The sequence below is a fragment of the Hydra vulgaris genome, chromosome 12 (assembly GCF_038396675.1).
Source record: "Hydra vulgaris chromosome 12, alternate assembly HydraT2T_AEP".
Lineage (NCBI taxonomy): Eukaryota > Metazoa > Cnidaria > Hydrozoa > Anthoathecata > Hydridae > Hydra > Hydra vulgaris.
Genome location: NC_088931.1, coordinates 29,927,833 through 29,950,000, shown reverse-complemented (window position 1 = coordinate 29,950,000; position 22,168 = coordinate 29,927,833). Strand labels below are relative to the sequence as shown.

At 28.0% G+C, this 22,168-nt stretch overlaps 1 protein-coding gene and 1 long non-coding RNA gene across 2 annotated transcripts in view; both read left to right on the top strand.

The window, feature by feature from the left end:
- The window catches only part of LOC136088645 (uncharacterized), an 18,848-nt gene extending 6,926 nt beyond the window's left edge, over positions 1-11,922 (top strand). The window contains exon 3 of the long non-coding RNA XR_010642352.1: positions 11,616-11,922. This is a non-coding gene — a long non-coding RNA (uncharacterized LOC136088645). The remainder of the gene's footprint in view (positions 1-11,615) is intronic.
- A 3,212-nt stretch (positions 11,923-15,134) lies between these two features.
- LOC100205492 (probable tRNA(His) guanylyltransferase) lies at positions 15,135-16,018 on the top strand. Its single transcript, XM_065812864.1, has one exon. It carries the CDS (start codon positions 15,181-15,183, stop codon positions 15,958-15,960), a length of 780 nt encoding a protein of 259 aa, XP_065668936.1. The 5' UTR covers positions 15,135-15,180; the 3' UTR covers positions 15,961-16,018.
- The last annotated feature ends 6,150 nt before the right edge of the window (positions 16,019-22,168 follow it).

Sequence of the window (22,168 nt, the reverse complement as noted above, 5' to 3'; positions counted from 1 at the left end):
TGGAACATCAAAAAATCCTGAGGGGGCCCATGCACACATGCCACCCCTTATATACTGGCCCTGTGTAAGACCTGAGAGCGGTTGTTGATGGAACGGAGTCCCCCCCAAAAAAAACGTGTCAATGGCGTCTCAAAATCTTCCAAATTTGACCGCTAGGTTTTGCTAAAATAAAAAACTTCTTAAATTAGCAAAAGGGCACAAAATTTGCTGTTGCCCCCTCCCACTGGGTTTTACCCTTTGTTTTCAATATTACTGATCTCACGTAAGACTCGTTTTTTACTTACTAAATAGGGGTGCCTGAAAAAAACGTCCACCTTAAGTATAGTTTATTTACATTTGATTCGTTATTAAAACGAAAAAAAGGTTTTTATGTATTTCACCGGGAATCGAACCTGAATCTCCGTCAACTATTCCCGCTGCACTAACCTCTCACCCAAATACACACTTACCTTCGAATTATTTTAAATTTATTTAAATTATTATTTGCATATATACTTAAAGACGTTTTTTAAATGCGCAAAGGGCTTTGGGGTCGTATAAAGTATCTAAGATACCCTCTGTCTTTTTTTTTTTTAAATAAACTTTTTTATTGAGAAAAAATAATAAAGGAGGGATGGGGGGGGGGAGATATTTGAGGGGGGTATTTGAGAAACGTATGTACTTTTAAGGGGGGTGGGGGGGTGGGGGGACATAAAAGTACGCATGGCAACGGGGGGAGGGGGTCAAATTTCAAAATTTTTGGCGTACGTACTTTATGGACGACCCCTTATGAAGGACTAAAGATTTAAATAAAATTTTAGGGTTACTAATACACCTATCCTTTGATACCAAGTTATATGCATTTAGATAAGATTTGGCTAAGTTATTAAATTTTTAGTTCATAAAAACTTTATTTTGACCACAGTTTCTTCAACAAATCCATATATCAAAAAAATCGGTATTCAAAATGACGTAACTTTTAGTGGAATTCTTTAATTTTGATAATTTGTTCACTTTTAAAATACTGAATTAAAGCTCTCATCTAAAAAATTCAAAAAAAATTTTCATTTTACATACCTAATTTTATCATATTGTGATCACAAAAAACTTTTTCTTCTGAAGAAGTCATCTTTAAATTGACTACAAAACTGCCTCATCTTGGGTGCATTTTATATGGGACATATTATAATATTGTGCCTAAAACACAATAGATGTCCAGGCATTTATTCTAATTTCAGAAGCAAAATAATCTTGGAAAAACAAAACTGAAAGCTCAACCCATTCTTCCAAATACTTAAAATCTGCATATACTGGTGGTTTATCTATTTCTAATGAAAGTTTTAGAACACCCAAAAACTGCTTTACTTCAAAACCTGATATTAGGACTGGGAGACAGTCTATGTGTTCATGAGATGTCAAACCTTCCATTAGTTTGCCATCCTAAGTTTTTCACTTTTGAGTGGATCAAAGTTGAATGAATTATGATTCTTGTCAGAGTGGATCATAATCATAGATAAGTTTTTTCCGGAATTCCCAGAATTCCAGAAATTCACTAAAAACTTCTTTAGTTTTCTGCAAATTTCAGAATGTTTTGTACTTAATTACGGCAACATTTGCATTGCATTTAAATATGGTATGTTTCCTATGTTTTCTAAACTGAAGTTTTCACAAGATTATTTTTGCAAAAATTTTTTTCTTTTTTTTAAATTCATTTAAATTAACTTTTTGAATATCATAAATTCCTTTTCGTAAAAAGTTAATTGATGTAAATAAAAAAAAAAAGCTGATAAATGTTTTACATGAAAAAATTATAAAATAAAAGGTATTGATTTCTGAACCATTGTCTGACATTTTATATTTAAAAAGTAAATGAATCATCACACTTTGCAGGTTGTTTTATATACAGTAGTTTTTAGTAACTTGATTTTTTGATAATTTTGATGGTTTAGTTACTGGTTTTATACCTTTACCAACTTTCCAGAATTTTCTTACATATCTTTGTCACTTTGTTTACTGCAAATTTTCTGGGGATTTTCTAGACTTTTTGAAAAAAAAATTTTCTGTGATTTTCATTGAAAAAAAGTTCCGGGATTTTCATAAAGTTTAAAACTCATCTAAGCATAATTTATTCATTATGTTTCATTGAAATAGGCAATGTCAATCAGATTGTCAAGTAGTGTCAGGAATTATGTTATGGTTTTGTTGGCTTTTTCATTTAGTAAGTATTGATTACAGTTGTTGGCACAACCCTGATACAAATCATATAACCATTAACTTATCATTATGAATAACAATTATTTATTTAGTTATTGATATAAACAAAAACAATCATATTACTAATAACAAAGGATTTTGTAGCATTTCAAGCATTTATTTTGCGTAATGGAAAACACTTGTTTTTATTACTACTTTTATTGTGGATTTTTTTATTAAATTAATAAATTAACAAAAACAATAGATAATTAGTTTTTACTCTAGGTATGTATTGTTTTAACTTCTATTAAGAATTATAGGGTTAAAATATTGATATGCTTATGGGTGCTGTAGCCAAAAATGCGGCACTGTTAACCACTATGGTTCCACAATTGTGAGATTAGGACAAATTTTTAAAATAATACTTTGATGGAAAAGTTTAAGCAATTTTATAAAACTGGTTGTTCTTTCTGGCATTAACCTGTTTTAAATATCAGGGTTGACAAGCTTCTCTTACAATTACCCAAAAATAAATTAGAGATTTGTATCAGATTTTTTTTTCGCTTAGTTAAGTTAAGTAAGTATTGTAAGTTGCCTTCATCTCAACTAAAGAACCACCTGGCTTAGTTTTGAAATAATTTTTTCTTTGTCTAATTTTATTGTTAGTTATTATTTTTTTATTTGCTTACATTTTATTATTATTATTATTATTAAAAACATGTTTATGTAAGTTTTGCTGCAAGTAATTTAAATACTTAAAAAGTACCAAAAGGTTGAATTATTTTATTTACTTTAATTTTAGATTCTTGTTGCATTAAAATTAAATTAAAGTTCTAGTTGATTTTTAATGATTAATAAAAAAAACTTTGTTCTAATATATCAGTAAGAAATGATTGGCAGAGATCAGTTTTAGTACAGTTAAATCTATATACAATGTTTGATGATATATTTTTAGGAAGGAGATATTTTTTTGATAAGAAAAGTTGCTGAATCTTTGTAAAAATGAAAAACAATTTTATAGTTAATTTCTCTTAACTAAACTGTTTAATCAAATACTTTGTTATCAGTGTTGAGATCGAATATTAATTTTTAGGAGGTTTCTTGTAGACTATTTCAGATCTTGCTGAAACTTTTTTCATGTTTATATGACAAAAACATGTCCTGAAAATTTCAGATCAATATCTAATTTCAGATCAATATCTAATGGGGGGGGGGGTGATTTTTAGTCCATATCTAATAAAAGGGGTTGGGGGAGACAAAGGGTGCATATTGATTTAACCTTATAAAGATTGCAATAAAACTTGCTTTAGATAACTTTGGTACAATTATTTCTCATTTAACTTTTTAGCCAAAAGGACTTAAAAGAACTTTTTCAACCATCACAGCATGCTGAATGAAAGAGTTTTTTTGAGCCTTGAAAAAGTCATCTCTTGTTGTTCATTTATCTATTTATTTAAATGTTCTAGGATTGAGGCATTTAAATATTGTCGGTATAAAAAAGAAAATACAATAAGTCCAAAACCATCATTTTGAGATATTGAACAAAAAAGTTTTTGCGTAATAGTTAAAATAATGTTTTTGTGTAATAGTTGAAATTAAAAATCTTGATAACTCATTAATAATTGATTTATTAAATTTGTGTGGTATATCAAATGATAGAGAGTTGAAAATACTAAATGGTGGTATAAATAACACCATACTGCCAAAATTGAACAAAATGGAAATGTATTTCTCTTGTATACCGACGATTTTGTCTTCAAGCAAAATTTACATGACCCAATCAAAGCTGTCTAAAACTTGGATAGAGTTGATTGGCAAAAGTCCAAATCTTGATTATTAAGAGAGAAATGTTTTCAAAACAAATTTTTTAAATTTAACTTTAAAATGTTAATAGGCTGTGTTATTGAAAAAGATGGTGATTTTATCTAAAATTACATTAAAGTTTTGTAAAAAACTGTGTGGGTGCCATGTATACTTAATAATACAACTTGTATTTGATTTGTGTTACCATTTTTTATTTTTTTTTTTTTTTATTCTGATTCACCCCTAACAAGGCTGCAAGCAACCATTATTAACTTAGGAGTTACTAAAAATAAAATAGAGTTATAGAGCAAGGAAATGGTTGACAGAAGACTTAAAAAGTTGAAGGTTGTATGAATCAGGAAAATATGAAGATGGGATAGAGTTCCAAAGGGTTGAAGTGTGGGGAAAAAAACTAGATGAACAAAAGATTTTAGAGCATGCATGGACATATACAGTAAAAGAATGAAACTTTGTTGAATGATGAGTCAAGTGAGATTGAGTTTTAGGTAATGGAACTAGAGGTGATATTTGAGCAGTAACCATGATAGTATTTAGCGACCATAATAGTACTTTCATTTCATATTTAAATTATTCTGCTTGATATATCTTTTAGCTGTTTAACCCTAATATAATTTTGGAAGAAATAGTGGAAATAGTGGTACAAGCAGGACCATTTAAAAAAAAAAGGATGCGGTATCAACAAAAATAACATTTAAATGATTATTTAAAAAAAACATATTCTGATGATAAAAAATTTCAAACTTTCGTTGTAATGCTGATATATATTAGATGTATTTATATAAATATAGGATGTAATGAAATAGATTGACTATGTTTGTTCTTTTGTTGTTAATTTTTTATTAAGTAAACTTTTTTCAAATTTTTTTAATTTTCCTTTAGAGATTTTTTTTCTGAATAAGATAATATAAAATTTTAATTAAAAATAAATAACTATTTTTAATAAATAATTAAACTTTTACAAGCATAATAATTTTTTTTCCTTTTTTCAAAATAGATGTAAAATTCTTGAGAGTGAAATTTGCTGTTAGTAAATTAAATTGTATCCTTATATAAGTTTTTACACCAGACAAAAATCTTCAATAACTCATTGGCTTGCATATTTTATTTCCACAAGTATAAGGATAGACTGAAATTGTTATTTAAAAAGCCTAAATTTTTTTTTGATTTGCATTATTTAAATACAGCACAAAATTCTCTGAAACTTTTTTTTCAGAAAAGAAAATCATAAAATGATTTTCTTTTCTGAAAAAAAAAACTTCATTTGAGCTCATTTTGCTCTAAACATGTTTGTTTTTTGTTTGGTTATTTTTATATTGTTATTTATTAGAATAAAGTTGTGCTATATGAATATTTTTATTAAGTGAATGTATTTATTTACTACAAAATGTTTTGTGTGAATATAAATCTTTGAAATTATTTTCATTTTTTTTTTTTCAAATTATTGAAGTTAAAATAAATAAGTGCGTATTTTATGGTTGACCCCTTATCAACAAAAAAACAATTTATTATGTTTTTCAGGCTGGGGAATTCAAAAAACACACTTAGATTACAGTATCTGTCAAGGTGTTCAAGTAATTTAAAAAAACGTGTTATTTTTCTCATTTTTTGGCTATTGCACCACTTTCTCCTAAATCTATCTTCTCACCAAGTGAGCCGTGCGGCAAGTCACGTAGGCACATAGGGTACAGATGACAGTCGTCATGTCTGCACTAGTATAAAGCAATGGCTACTGTTCCAGAAACCATCGTATCGAAAACATATACTACAATGGATTCAACAAACACAGTAAATGAAAGAAGCAATCGTGTTGCAAAATGCTTCTTTGATGAAGTTTACAGTGAACAGGAAAAATTCATCGCTCAGCCTAAACTCCAGACTGGACCACACATGTTAGGTCGAATGCTTCATCTGTGCACCACAAAACCAGGATAGAAGACTCTGTCTCAAGGCTGCCAGTAAAACTGTAGCAGTTGAATTCGCAAGACGCAAATGTGCTTAAGACTTTCATCAGCTGAGAAAAAAATACAATGGCTTGATGACCACCAAACTGTACAAAAACTGATATATCCTGCATCACCAAAACATATTGACTGCAGCTCTCCAGTGACTCTGATCCTGAATTCGAACTTCTCACCATGAATCTGGATAAATCCAATCTATCATCTGTAGTGATAAGGCAAAATCAGATTTTCAATTGCTATCTACCTCAACGGCGGGCTCCTCTGCACCAGATCATTGCTTACTTCCAAAAATGAAGGTTTGCACTGTCCATAAATGGATAATACAATGCACAGTTCAGTGCATTGCGGACTACAAGGTGAGCAGAAATGATCTCATTGGAATCATTGTGACTACAGCGAACATGGTATTTGGACAGAACTGGTCCACTGCCAGTGACCTTGAAGAATCTAATAATATTTCGGAGTCGGTCTGTGACAGCTCTGGTCCTTATGTACTCAAGCAAAAGCGTACATGCTGCAGTTTGACTTACATATTTCTCAGTCCACGATGCATTGTGTATCTTTAAGACATGGCGTTTCTGAACTTGAGCATGTTTGTCGATTTTATACTCAATAAAGATGATTCAGTCATCACAGTAGGACTGGATGACAAAACCAAAGCAGTGGGCCATCATATGTATGACATTAAAACCAATGATAAAACTATAATGGATCCAATTAAACAAAGGAGAACAGACACTACTGGCTACACAGAAAATTCTAGTCATTCTGGATCAGATGGAGCAGAGTTGTATTTGTTTAGACTTGAATGCTTAGCAGCTCTAGCTGATTTTATGGTAGATGATATACTTGATTTCATAGACTTCTTCATGACTAATTCAGCTGGAGACAACGCAAGGTTACTAGAAAGCTTAGATGTAGGCAGTCAGAAAATCATCAAATAATCCACACATGTGATTTTGGGTGTGGACCATGCTGTAGACAAAGTATATAGAAATGCAGAACAAAAAATCAGTGTTCATAAGTTGCTACATCTTTCGGCAGGCGAAAAAGCATTCAGTTCTCCCAGTACCAGCATTTGCACTCTTATGCAAATCACTATTTCTAACAATAAGTACAAACAATGGCTAAATGCTAAGAATGAGCTTGGTGGGTTCTGTGGATTTATTTCGAACCGATTTGGAAGAATATTTCCAAGCAGTTCATAGAACAGAGAGTTAATAATGCAGTTTTTCAGTGATGTGGTTTACATAAATTCTAATAAGTTAGTGCTGGCAGTATCTACGTACATTCAAAAGGATTGGTTTCAGTTGTGTGCCAAAATCTATCCTGAACTCGGATATTTCCAATAATGGATCTTCTGGGGTGGATGACCGTATAATCTCCATGGATGATGAATGGTCTTGAAAAAAAGTTGAAACTGGCACCTCTCACCAACCTAGGGTGTGAATCAGAATTCACAAAATTTGACAACCAAGTCAAAATATGTGGTGGCTCAACAACCGTTATCCAGAAAAAATGTAGTGATAACAAATGAATCGATGTATACAAAAACGTTCCAAGTCATAAAAACTATTTTTTCGGGGAAAGAGAAAAAACTTATTAAACCCAAAATTATTACTTTAATAAATTTAAAAAAAATTCTGGGTGCTTTTTGACATCTTTAAATATTAGATTTGTTAAAATATATATCAAAATTTGTGATATATATATATGTGTTATACATAGTTAAAGTTGTCTGACTTAGAACCTTTTTGTTTACATTTGTTAAGGATAATAACAAAAAGCTTGTCTTTTATATATTTATTCATTTTTTGTACAAAAACTATTAAAAATCGTAGTTCAAACTATTACACATGTTAAATCACACAATGTATAAAAGGACCAATTACAAAGCCTTTGTCAGAAACCTCACTGGTTATCGTGTTTCTCTTCCCCGCCATTCGTCTTGTCGGTTGTTGGCCAGCTTATGAGTTCATCATAAAAACCACTGAACTCATCCGGATCATATTGCATTAGCTTCCTAATATCCTGCAGTTTCACTCTTTTTATTGGAACATTACCCAATGGGTAGCACACATTTTGCTGAAACTCGACGGTGCGATCGACGACTTGAGACATCTTGTAAGTTTGGACCATCAGCCCATCAATGAGTGGCCTACAGACAATTAAATGGAACAATATGGAGCGTGTTGGATTTGTTTTGTCTAAGATGTTTTTATGAAAACATGTTGCATGGTATGCTATGGTAGGCCTAAACAAATTATTAAAAGGCTAATTGGGTATCGAAATTGCAATACAAATCTCACATGCAATCAGTTCCAACAGTAGTAGCAGGTACAATTCTTCCTTTGTAGTCAATGTACTCTTTACCTTTCACTCTAGCTTCTTTAACAACATTCCTTTTCCACATAGCCTCATTTTTAACCTTTCTTCCACTGCTAGTACTAGGTTCTTCATCCATTATAAGTCTTTTTCATTAAAACAACGAGATGAATTGTAATAATTACAATTCATAACGCAATTTAATTATTAAATTGCGTGGGAGAAACCCTGTACGGCGGATTTGACTGACGTAGTTTCCTTGTGGAAATATAAGTATAGTCTAAACCGTTTTTTTATGAGCATATTTGAGGTGTTTTTTAAAGTATAAGTTGAATGAGGAATTTTTGTAGAGGCAGTTTTTTTAATGAATAAAAAAGATCTGAAATCGAAACATTGTGTTCACTGCGAGAAAACTACATGAATAATAAAATAAACCCTAATAACCTCAAACTCGTAACCAAAACAAAACAAAAATTGGATTAAAAACATCTGAAAGCTACCAGCAGAACACAGCTGGTTTTCTCAGTGCTGCAAACAAAAACCTTTTAAGTCACTGACCTAGAACCTTTTAGTTTACAGACAATATTTCAGCTCTCTATTTAACATGTACGGAGAGGTCTGATTTAGAATGTTTTACTATACAATGGTGGAACTGTCTTCAAAGAACAAATTTTCATCAAAAAGTCAAATATTAAAAAAAATGACTTATAACGTTTTTGTATACATTGATTCAAATAGTCTACTCAGAGGTTCATCCTTTACCAAGCTCGCATGTGGGGGCAAGAGAGTATGGGAGAGAGCTGAGGGGGAGGGAGTGTTTTATTTAAAAATATGTATGCACTAATAAAAAAAAATTTCTTAGTAATATTTGTTTTTCTAATTTGTCCCAATTAACAAGTACTTGTTAATAACTAAATGTTTTTGAATAAATAACAACTTTGAAAAAAAAACAAAAAAAACATACTGTATCATCATTGTTAATAGTCTGTTTTTGCTTTGTTTTTAATATTATTCATCTTGCCTAAGACTCATTTTTTATGGACTTATTAAAAAGGGGTGACCAAAAAAATGTCCACCCTAAGTTTTTTTATTTGATTTGTCATTAACATAAATTTTTTTTTAAATAAAAAGTTAATTATGAGTTGACTACAATTCGATCTCGGGTCCCCAACATGGAATTGCTTGCATTAACCTCTCAACATCTCAGCCAACTAAACTTACAAAATAATATTTAATTAACTTAATCAAAATAAATATTGGTTACATATATAAAAGGGCTTTGGGGTTGTATAAAGTATCTAAGGGAGATTAGGAGGAAGAGGGATTTGCAAAAAGCATTCAATAAAGTAATGAATGGGAGAGTATGATCAACTTTAAAAGATGCACACTCTAATTTAAAAAAAATTATACAATATTTTCTAAATTAAAACTTTTTTTGATTATCAAAAAAAAAAAAGAGGGTGGGTGGGTGTATTTCATAAAGGTACAAACTTTTTAGGGAGGGAGGGGGGACTTAAAAGTAAGCATGGCAACAGGAAAGAGATGGGGGGGGGGATTAAATTTTTGGAGTACCTACTTTATGGTCGACCCTTATAAAACTTATATAAGCATATTAAATCCTATTAAAATAGTGATAAAATAGCTATTAAAAAATATGTATTTGAAAGCAAGCCACAATAGAATAAAATCATTTTATTTGTGTTCTGTAAAATATTCTCCCAAACCCTTTCATTATCACCCTCCCCCTCTGCCTTTATTAGATCTTTATTAGACTTAAATTCCCACCCTTCCTTTTATTCGCTCCCCCTCCCTTGTATTAACCACAAGAGTAAATAATTAAGTTTATTTAAAGTAGTAACATGTTGACATTAACTTTTCTTGACCTCCCCCCTTCCCCGATCCTTCCTCTGACATAATTAATGGACAACTAATTACTTCTTTTTCTACTAAATTGTTTATTATATATATTATATTAATTTTGTGTGTGTATATATATATATATATATATATATATATATATATATATATATATATATATATATATATATATATACACACACAATATATGATTTACTTCAAAAAGTTTTTTTTTAAAGTATGTCATGTTGGATCTCAAAAAAAGCGAAATTATATAAATTTAAAAAATAATCATCATTTAAAAAAACATCAGAAAAAATAATTATAATTGAAAAAATCTTGTAAAAATTCATATTTTTAGTTGAAAAATGTCATTTTCATGTTAATTATTTTTAAAATTTTTATATAATTTTGCTGACATAATTAAATATTTTTAATTGACATAATTAAATTTTTTTTTTTAGGCATTTAGGGTCAGATTGCAAAACTCAGACATTAGCAATGTTATAGTTGAGCATATGGATTCAATTTATCGCATAAATTGCCATAAGATTATTTGCCATAAGATTAAGCTCATATTGACCATTGATGTGCACTTAAGCTTTTTAGAAAATTTTATTTTATTGAAAAGATAAAAAAGCCCTAGTCTAGTAGTTTAGTTTGAGTAGTGACATGTTCTTCGTATTTATTTCAGTTGATGTATGTACACTCTTTGCAAGTTTTTCCTGTTTAAGTCAGTTGATGTATGTACATTTTTTGCATTTTTTACATGTATGTATGTATGTATGTATGTATGTATGTATGTATGTATGTATGTATGTATGTATGTATGTATGTATGTATGTACTTATGTATGAATGTATGTACGTACGCACGTACGTACGTACGTACGTACGTATGTATGTATGTATGTATGTATGTATGTATGTATGTATGTATGTAATGTATGTATGTATGTATGTATGTATGTATGTATGTATGTATGTATGTATGTATGTATGTATGTATGTATGTATGCATGTATGTATGCATGTATTGATGTATGTATGTTTTTTGTTTTATTTTGTTAATTCACTTCCCCAAGGCCCAGAAGGCCACTACAGACGAGGAAGCTACTTAATTGTGGTTATAACCCTCTCTTGACTCTATAACTCCGAAACACAAACCTTGCCGAACAAGGCCGCTGTGCAGAGAAACAAGTTGAGCACGGTACTACCAGGGACGTGGTGGGGATCAAACTTGGAACCTCTCGCTTATGAAGCGAGCCCTCTACCACTACACCACTACCGCTTGTATGTATGTATGTATGTTTGTATGCATGTATGTATGCATGTATATGTATATCAAGTATGACTTGGAATTTCAACTTTGATTTTGATGCTAGTGACTTGTGACTTGACTTGTTCAAGTTAAGTCACAAGTTGGTTATTATATATTTAAAATTCTAACTATAACTTAATAAATTTATTTGTTTAGCAATGTAAATGAGTACAAGTAGAAGAAACAAGGTCATCAAGGCCTTAGAAGCGCCGTTACCAATTTATGAAGTTGCGGAGATTTCTAATATAGATGAGCTTATTACAATAAAAAAACAAATCAACAAAAAAGTTGATGAACTTTTACAATCCAAAGAAAATAAGTATATTCAATCAGAGGATAATTTTCTAGAATATAAAAAGGCAAATGAACTTTTGATTCAAAATAAAATCAAATTTTTGAGTAAAGAAAAGTGTAATTTGCAGAATACCCTTAGTAAAGAAAAGTTAGTATTAAAAGAAAATAAGGAGAAGAACAAGATCGTAAAAGAAAATCTTGATATCACAAAAAAAAAGGAAGATGACTTTTTAATTAAAAAGCTCAACACAGAGCGTGATTATGCGACATTTAATTTATTTTGTACAACTTTTGGTCTGCGTTGGGATTATTCAAGTTCAGACAATGAACTAAAAGGAATTTTCATGATTAACAATGAGTTAACTCCATTTTCTCTTAAAAAAAGTGACAATAAAAAACACGTTTCTTGTTTATGGGATATGATTTATGCAATGGATGAGTGATAAAAACTTTTTCTAAAAGTTACTCCATAAGTTGATATTATTTTAATAAGATATTTTATTTATTTATTCTTAGTTAACCTAAGCTAACTAATTATTTTTTTGAAAGTGGAATAAAAAATGATATAGTTTCAAAAGTATTTTTTGAAAATGTTTGTATCTTTGTGTGCGTGTGCGTTGATATATATATATATATATATATATATATATATATATATATATATATATATATATATATATATATATATTTTTATATTTATATATATATACACGTGCACACACATACACACACACATATGAGGAGCCCATCAGTTAAAAATTTTTAGTTGATGGAATTAACTCAAAATAAAAATTTCATTTATGTTAATTTCATTTTCGCATTATATGTACTGAAATCTATCATCTATTTAAATTTATTAGACCAATTAAATTAAGTTTTTTTTGTCCTAAAAATAGAAAAAAAATATCGAATAGTACAGTTTTTCAACTTTTTCTCAAAATAATTTTTCTATGACTTATTGCATTTTGCAAATGGGGTTCCCATATAGACCATTGAACTGCAGTTAAAAACTTTTTTCCATAAACTATTTTAAATGTAGCACTAATAAATCAGACTAGAAAAAGTTTCAAAAACTTAAATAAGAATTTTTCTTTAAATTTATAGATTGCCTGCCCAAACCCAGACCCTTAGTCAGTGTCTGTACACTTCCTGCATATTCTACCTATTTAAAACAGTCGAAGTATGTATACTACATGCATTTTCTAACTTTTTAATACAGTTGATGTATGTACACTCTTGTCAATAAAACAAAATTAATAATAAAAAAAAAAATTCATAAAAACAGTACATAACAAAAAAAAAAAAAAAAAACATTGATTAAAAAATAAACTCTCTAGTTATGATTATTGCAGTTTTTTAAAAAGCATTTAAACTTGATGTACATTAGCAACTATTTAGTTGTTTTAACATTTTGAGTGACCATTTAAGGTCACATAAAATGTTAAAACGTCTTTGAACAAATTTCACTCAGAATAAATGTTTAGATTATTATAGTGTAAAAAATGAAAATAACAACAAATCTCTTGGCTTTTCCCAAAAAAATACAGGTCAAACTAGTTTATAGAGTTACAAATACTTTCCAATCAAATACAAATATTAAAAAATTTTTTAATCAAACATAATGCAAATACAAATTCAACAGTCAAGCCTTTTATTACCAAATACAAATATAAATATGTATTTGGCCCAACCCTGTTTAGTTGATGCATGTACACTCTGCTGCGCTAATCCCTAAATAAAATAAACTAAAATAAAAAAACAATTAAATAAAATTAAATAATAATAACAGTAAAAAAAAATTAAAAATATTCTGAATTTAAGAAAAACAAAGTTTTTAATCAATAACTTTGCGTTTTTGTGGTTTTTTAAAAAATAATCAAATTTAACTGGTTTCCTAACTTATTTTAGTAGTTTTTACATAATGTATTCTTATTTTTGTCAACTTTAAACACAAATAGTTGTTAAGTAAAATATATAATAAATAATATACATTGAGCGTTAGCATAATTTATATATATATATATATATATATATATATATATATATATATATATATATATATATATATATATATATACATATACTATGCTTATGCACTGTATGTACCTGTACTATGGAAGTATACTGTATATATACTGGCTGAGAGTTTGGGCAGATACTATTTAGATATTAAACTATTTTGTTAAAGTTTTTTTGTATTTGGTATTCTTAGTTTTTTTGTTGTTTTTTTAATTTAAAAATAATGATAATAAAAATAGTCAAAACCGCTCCTTGGTTTGATGCAGAAAATATACAATTAAGGCAAAAAAAATTAAAAGAAAAAGAAGAAAAAGAGAAGAAAGGAAAAGAAATGTAAATTTAAGAGAAAAAAATGTAAGTGTTAAGAATATAAATGCCTTAAAAAAAACTACAATTCTTGCTTATGTAATAAAGATAACATGTCAAACATATTAAATAAAAACATTTTGAGTAAGCTAATTTATTTGTTTAGTGGACTGCTAGTGGTACATAAGAGTTATTATTTAGTGAAGTTTGACTAGCAATAATAATAATGATAATAATAATAATAATAATAATAATAATAATAATAATAATAATAATAATAATAAAAATAGTGAAAACAGCTCCTTGTGGAAACCAAATTACTTTAATTGTTTAATAGCTAACTGACTTTTTTTTATAACTATAGTATATGCAGTGCTTTAAAAAATAAATTAACAGTAAAAACATTTTTTTTTCGATCTTTGCTTAATTTTTTTTTCGTTTAGTAAATATATAGTCAATAGAGAAGCACTCTTCGCAAGTTCCTCCTATACGTCAGTTGATGTATGTTAACTGTAAAAAAAGAACATTAAAAACATTAAGATTTTTTTTTTTATTAAAAAAGATAAAACATTCCAAACAAATAGTTTTAAGCTATTAAGTATAGGCGTTTTTGTGATTTTTTTTAAAAACAATAAAATTAAATTAGTTTCCTTAATTAAATTTAATGGTTTTTACTTTAAGCGTACTTGATTTTGTATATATATATGTATATATATTTGATATGTATATACATACATATCTATATATACGTATATATATATGTATGTATATACATATGTATATACATACATATATATATACATTTTTTCAAAGTTGATTTTAATATTGGTATTTAACTTCTAATATATTTATTATGGTTATGTTTATTCACTAAGTAAATTTTTATATAAAATATTAATTAAATTTTATTTGTATATGTTTTATGTATGTTTTTTAATTGTTAAGGCTTACATTTATTTTTATTTGTATATATATAATTGTACACTTAGTGTTTATTATATTACCATCTTTTTTTAAATAATGCATATTAAAGAATGAGTTTTTTATATTGTAAAAACTAAATTGTTATTATATCTTTTGAAGTCTTCTAGAAGATTTTATTATGGCAAAAAGCAAATATGAATATGTTAAAAAGTTTGAGCAGAATGAAACCTGTTTATTAAATTGTTGGATTGTTGTTCGAATTGATGGCAGAGGATTCCACAAGTTTACACAAGATCATTTGTATGAAAAACCAAATGATATCAGAGGTTTATCACTTATGAATTTTTGTGCAAAAGAAGTCATGAAGCAGTTCCATGATATTGTCATTTCGTATGGACAAAGTGATGAGTATAGTTTTGTTTTTTCTAAAAATACAAGCCAGTTTAAACGACGGTCCTGCAAATTAATGAGTAATATTGTTTCCTTATTTTCTTCAAGTTTTGTTTTCTATTGGAAAACATTTTTTTTAAATGATTTAATTTATCCACCTCAGTTTGATGGAAGAATAATATTGTACCCTTCTCTTCAAAACATTCGTGATTACTTAAGTTGGCGTCAAGCTGATTGTCATATAAATAATTTGTATAATACATGTTTCTGGTCTCTTGTTAATAAAGGTGGATTGTCTACACTAGATGCAGAATTAAAACTAAAAGGAACACTGGCTAAAGATAAAAATGAGTTACTGTTTTCTGAGTTTGACGTTAATTATAATGATATATCTCCAATTTTTAGAAAAGGTAACATAGTTATAAGACAAAAAGTTGCTGAAGAAATAATGAAAGAGAAAAATGGTGAATCAGTTAAAGTTAAAAAAGAGAAAAGTGATACTGTTATTCTCCATGATGATATTATTGGAGAAAATTTCTGGAAAAAGTTTCCAGAGATTTTGACTTAATTTTTTATAATGATTTATTTTACTTATTAATCTATATTCAAATATACAATTTTGTTTATATTTTGTACAATTAGGTTACCTTTTTTGATATATATATATATATATATATATATATATATATATATATATATATATATATATGTATGTATGTATGTATGTATGTATGTATGTATGTATGTATGTATGTATGTATGTATGTATGTATGTATGTATATATACATAGTATAATTATTATTATTTTATAAACATCGATAAACATGAATTTCTTTCGATACTAAAATTATTTTTTAAAAGAAATTTTTGCTGGATTGTTGTGACCAGCATCTTCAGTTTAAATTTTTTTGTTTGTTTTTGTTTATATCTTATTTTTAAAGCGGCAGTTTTATTTTATGTCAATGGGATGGTTTCATTTTTTTCTGACGTAAGTGCGCCAGAAATGGTGTCCAAAATTTTTTGACACATTGTCCCTCATCTAAATTGATACCATTTTGTTAAGGGGCACATTAGTGTAACTGTATTTCAAGCGCCTAACAAACTTTCCTATCAAACTTTTTAGCATTGACTTTTAGAGTTCTGCATCTGTCCCAGTTAATTTGTTGTGCACAATGTCTCATGTCTGTGGCTAATGCAGATCGTTCTGTTTTATTTCCTATTGTACTGTTTTTGTTGCGTGTTTTTATTTGCATTTTTATTTCACCTGTATACTTTTTGCTACAATGACATTTAATAAGGTAGACTCCTGGGTGGCTGTTCATTTATAGTTTGAATTTATTTCTTAATGGTAATATTGCCTCTAGGTTCTTGTTTGGTCTGAAGACTGTTTTATATCCTGCCTTCCTAAACACCTTACGCACTTTGGGAGACAATATTTATACCAAAGGTAATGAAATTGTTGGATACATACTGGTGATGTTTTCAATGTTTTTAGTGGTCACTTGCGATTTTTTGTTCTTTCATTTTATTTCATTTATGATTTTTATGAGATTAGACATAACAGTCTTGTCCAGTCAAAAATAAGATATAAACAAAAACAAACAAAAAATTTTTAAGCTGAAGACGCTGGTCACAACAATCCAGCAAAAATTTCTTTTTAAAAATAAATTTAGTATCAAAAGAAGTTTATATTTATTGTTTATAAAATAATAATAATTATATATATATATATATATATATATATATATATATATATATATATATATATATATATATATATATAAACTACTTTAAAACATCAGATAATCCGAACTCTTTTAATACGAAATAATTTATTTGAAATTTTTGCCAGATTATAGGCACTGGCATCATCAGCGTATAATATAATTACAAAAATTATGACCTTTAATTAACAAATAGACCGTTAAAAATTTTTTAAAATAAATTTGATACCACATTTATAATGGTTAAATTTGATAGAAAAGTCCCTAAAGCCTTGGAGATACAAAAACATCAATGTTCTCCAATGTACGGTGGTATAAATTTAGACAATGAACAATATGTTAAAACAAATTTTTGGACTTCATTTTTTCATATTTACGTAAAAGAAATATCAAAAAAATGAAGTCCAAAATTTTCGTTGTTGTTATTTAACAGTCACAATTTTTGTAATTATTTTGTATTTTGCTGAAAATGCCAGTGCTTATAATCCGGCGGAAGTTTCAAATAAATTATTTAGTATTGAGAGGATTCGGAATATCTGATGTTTTGAAGTAGTTTATATATATATATATATATATATATATATATATATATATATAATATATATATATATATATATATATATATATATATATATATATATATATATACTCTTGTAAGAGATGGCAACATTAAAATCATATATATATGTATATATATCCATATATTTTTGTATATATAATATATATATGTATATATAAATTTCTATATAAATATCTTCTATATCGTGTATATATATATATGTATATACTTTGCATTTGTATATAATATATATAAATATATATATATATATATATATATATATATATATATATATATATATATATATATATGTATATATATATATATATATAAATTAGTAAAAAACACTTATCTAACTTTTATCTTCGACTTGAAGTTTCACCATTGCTGGATCATCAGGAAGTGTTCCAGGAACTCTTACTGATGATCCAGCAATGGTGAAACTTCAAGTCGAAGATAAAAGTTAGAAAAGTGTTTTTTACTAATTTATTATTGCTCTGTTCTTTAAGAACATTGAGCACTCTATTTGTAAAATACACTAACATATATATATATATATATATATATATATATATATATATATATATATATATATATATATATATATATATATATATATATATATATATATATATATATATATATATATTCCTATACTTTATGGCTTAGAAATTGTGTTTGTGATAAAAAATGGCTCTTCGCTTGTTTGTGATTTTGAAGCTGACAAAATTAAGGTTATGTTATGTCAAAACACAAAACAATTTAATTGCAGGAAGTAATTAAACCACAAAACCACAAATTAAAAGACTAGAATGTTTATAAAAACATTCTGTATGTTTTTATTTTATTTTTTAGCTGTAAAACATGCGCTGAGTATTGCTACATCGACTGACAAAAAGCCTGACTCGCAATGGAGTGCTGCTACATCGACTGACAAATAGCCTGACTCGCAACGGAGTGCTGCTACACCGACTGACAAATATATATATCGATATATATTTGTCAGTCGATATATATTTGTCAATATATATATATATATCGATATATATGTATATATATATATATATATATATATATATGTATATATATATATATATATATATATATATATATATATATATATATATATATATATATATATATATATATATATATATATATATATATGTATATATATATATACAGTACTGTGAATATTAGACCACTTACATTTTTTCAAAAAATCCTGGAGAATTTTTCTCTTATATTTAAGTTTGTAGTTCTATATTATAAACTTATTAAAACACATGTAATTCACACAAAATATGGAACAATTACAAACTTTTTAATGTCAAACTTCATATAAAACTCCTAGTATCTACTATGTCCTCCTTTTGCCTTAATCACAGCCGATATTCGCCAGGAAATAGATTCATACAATTTAGTTATAAAATCCTGAGGTATGTTGTGCCATTCTCTTTAAAGTACTTTAAACATTCTTCAGCATTTCAGGGAGCATGTTCGACCTTCTTTCTGTCTAGGTAATCCCAAATATGCTCAATTATATTTAAATCTGGACTCTGGGGAAGCCTGGTCATTAATTCCAGTACTCTTTCTTCTGCCATTTCATTTAAATAATTTTTTGCCACTCAGGAACATGTTTTGGGTCATTGTCCTGCTGCAGAATAAAATTATGACCTATTAGTTTCATTCCGGAAGATACAGCATGGTGTCTTAGGATATCCACATAATGTTCCCTGGTGAGTCGCCCCCCTATTTTGATCAAATCACCTACTCCAGATGAAGATAAACAGCCCCAAACTTGTAAAGAGCCTCCTCCGTGTTCAGCAGTAGGGTTTAAACACTCAGGCTAATAGGCTTCTCCAATTCTTCTTCGAGCATATTGGCGTCTTTTTGTTCCAAAAATTTCGAATTTGGACTAATCTGTGTACAGAACCCGAATAAACATTTCCTGGGCCCAATTTTTTTTTATTTTGCATATTTAAGTCATTTTTCTTTATTGCTACGCTGTAATAATGGTTTTTGAATTGCAACACACCCTCTTAATCCCGATTTGAGTAGGTGTCGTCAAATACAAGAAGAGCTGACATTTTTCCCAGTTGCTGTGTTAATGTCCTTTGTCAACTCGGTTGATGTTTTTTTCCTATTTCTTAAAGAAAGGGTTTTTAAATATTTTTATTCATCTTTTGTTAGCTTAAAGGTCTACCACTTTTCTTTCTATTTTCAAGGGAGCCAGTTTCTCTAAATATTTTAATGATTTCTGCAGCAGCAGTCTTTGAATATTCTGTTTTGGATGAAATTTGGCAGTGCAAATAACCTTCTTCATGAAGCACAATAACTTTTTGTTTCTCTATTAAAGATATTTTACCCTTTTAATTAATCTAAAAATGCAAACTAAACATTTAAAAATAAAAACAAACATTTAATTTATCTAAAAATTGTAAATAAGTCTAATTATACAAGTGGTCTAAAACATTCACATTATATATATATATATATATATATATATATATATATATATATATATATATATATATATATATATATATATATATATATATATATATATATATATATATATATATATATATATATATATATATATATATATTATATATATATATTATATTCCTACAATATCGCTCCTTTATGTTGAGCACTCTCTAATATCTTCAGTTATTTTAAATAATTACAGTTATGGAAAATCATAATTTCAACTATTCATTAAAGAACGTACCATTACCATCTAAAAAACAATACTTAAAATGCCTAACGGAGATAGTCGAGTCATTAATAAAGCGAATGAGATAGAAAGCTTTGATGTACGAAAATAATCCTAATCAAGAGTCTGCCTATAATTTCGATCTCAAGTCGAGAAAATCTCCACCGCAACATACCGATTTAGTAAGTTTTGAAAACGATTTAATTAAGCTAATTAAAAATATTTCATTTTCTACGATTCAAAATAATTTTCAAAAACAATTGCAAACTGACATAGTAAAAATAAAATCTTCAAGTAATGTTTTTGTCTTTGCTGATAAATCAAGAAACCTGTATGAGCTAGATAAACCTTCGTATCATAAACTTTACACTGAAAATATTACTAAAACCTATAAAAAATCTGATATCACACAATATAACATCATTAACGCAGACGCTAAAATTATAGCAAAAGACTTGGGCATAGATGATAGGCTAGAGCGTCTAGCCATGAATACAGCATTCATTACCTTAAAAGATCATAAGGATAATTTCCCCAACAATGCACAGTGCCGATTAATAAATCCAGCTAAACCTGAACTCGGAAAAGTAAGTAAAATTTTGTTAGATGATATCAATAGTAAAGTTAGAAATGCTACCCACGTACACCAATGGCACAGCACAAATGACGTTATAAAATGGTTCAAATCCATACCCGAAAAAAATAAATGTACTTTCATTCAATACAATATTGACGAGTTTTACCCTTCCATTTCAAAACAACTTCTTCAAGATTCTGTAAACCATGCAAAACAGTTCACCAAAATTCCTGATAAATCACTCAAAATTATTTACCACACCAGGAAATCTTTTCTTTTTTCAGAAAATAATATGTGGATTAAAAAGTTGGCGGACCCTAATTTTGATGTCACCATGGGTAGTTTTGACGGAGCCGAATAATGCGAACTAGTTGGCCTCTATATCTTATACACTATTGCCAAAGAATATGGACTTAATACTACCGGTCTATATAGAGATGATGGTCTTTGCTGCTTCTATAATATCAGTGGTCCTCAATCGGAAAAAATAAAGAAAAATCTAATAAAAATTTTTAAAGACAATTTAATCTAAACATCACTATCAGACCAAACTTAAAAACTGTAAACTTTCTAGATATCACATTTAATCTTTCTGAGAACTCTTTTAGACCTTATAGAAAACCAGGAGATGATCCTTTGTACATAAACATTAATTCCAATCATCCACCAAGCATTATTAAATTGATACCAAAAATGATCTCTAATCGCATCAGTAATATATCTTCAAGCAAAGAAGCTTTTGATAGAGCCGCACCATTTTATAATAACGCTCTCAATTCTTGTGGATTCAAAGATAAGATCAATTTCATTCCAAATATCCAGAAATATAATATAAAATCTCGAAAAAGAAACATCTGGTTTAACCCACCTTATTCGCTCAACGTCAGAACAAACGTAGCCAAAACCTTTTTTGGTACAATTGATAAATGTTTCCCTAAAGGCCACAAATTTCACAAACTTTTTAATCGAAACAACTTAAAGGTTAGTTATAGCTGCCTTCCAAACATCAAGAGTATTATTACTTCTCATAATAAAAAGATATTATTTAAATCTCATGAAAATGCCAATCAATTATGCAATTGTTGACAAACCACTTTATGCCCACTCAACGGAAAATGCCTTACAAAAAATCTTATTTATATTTGTAACGTAAAAACTCACCAAGAAGAAGAAGGATATTATTACATTGGGCT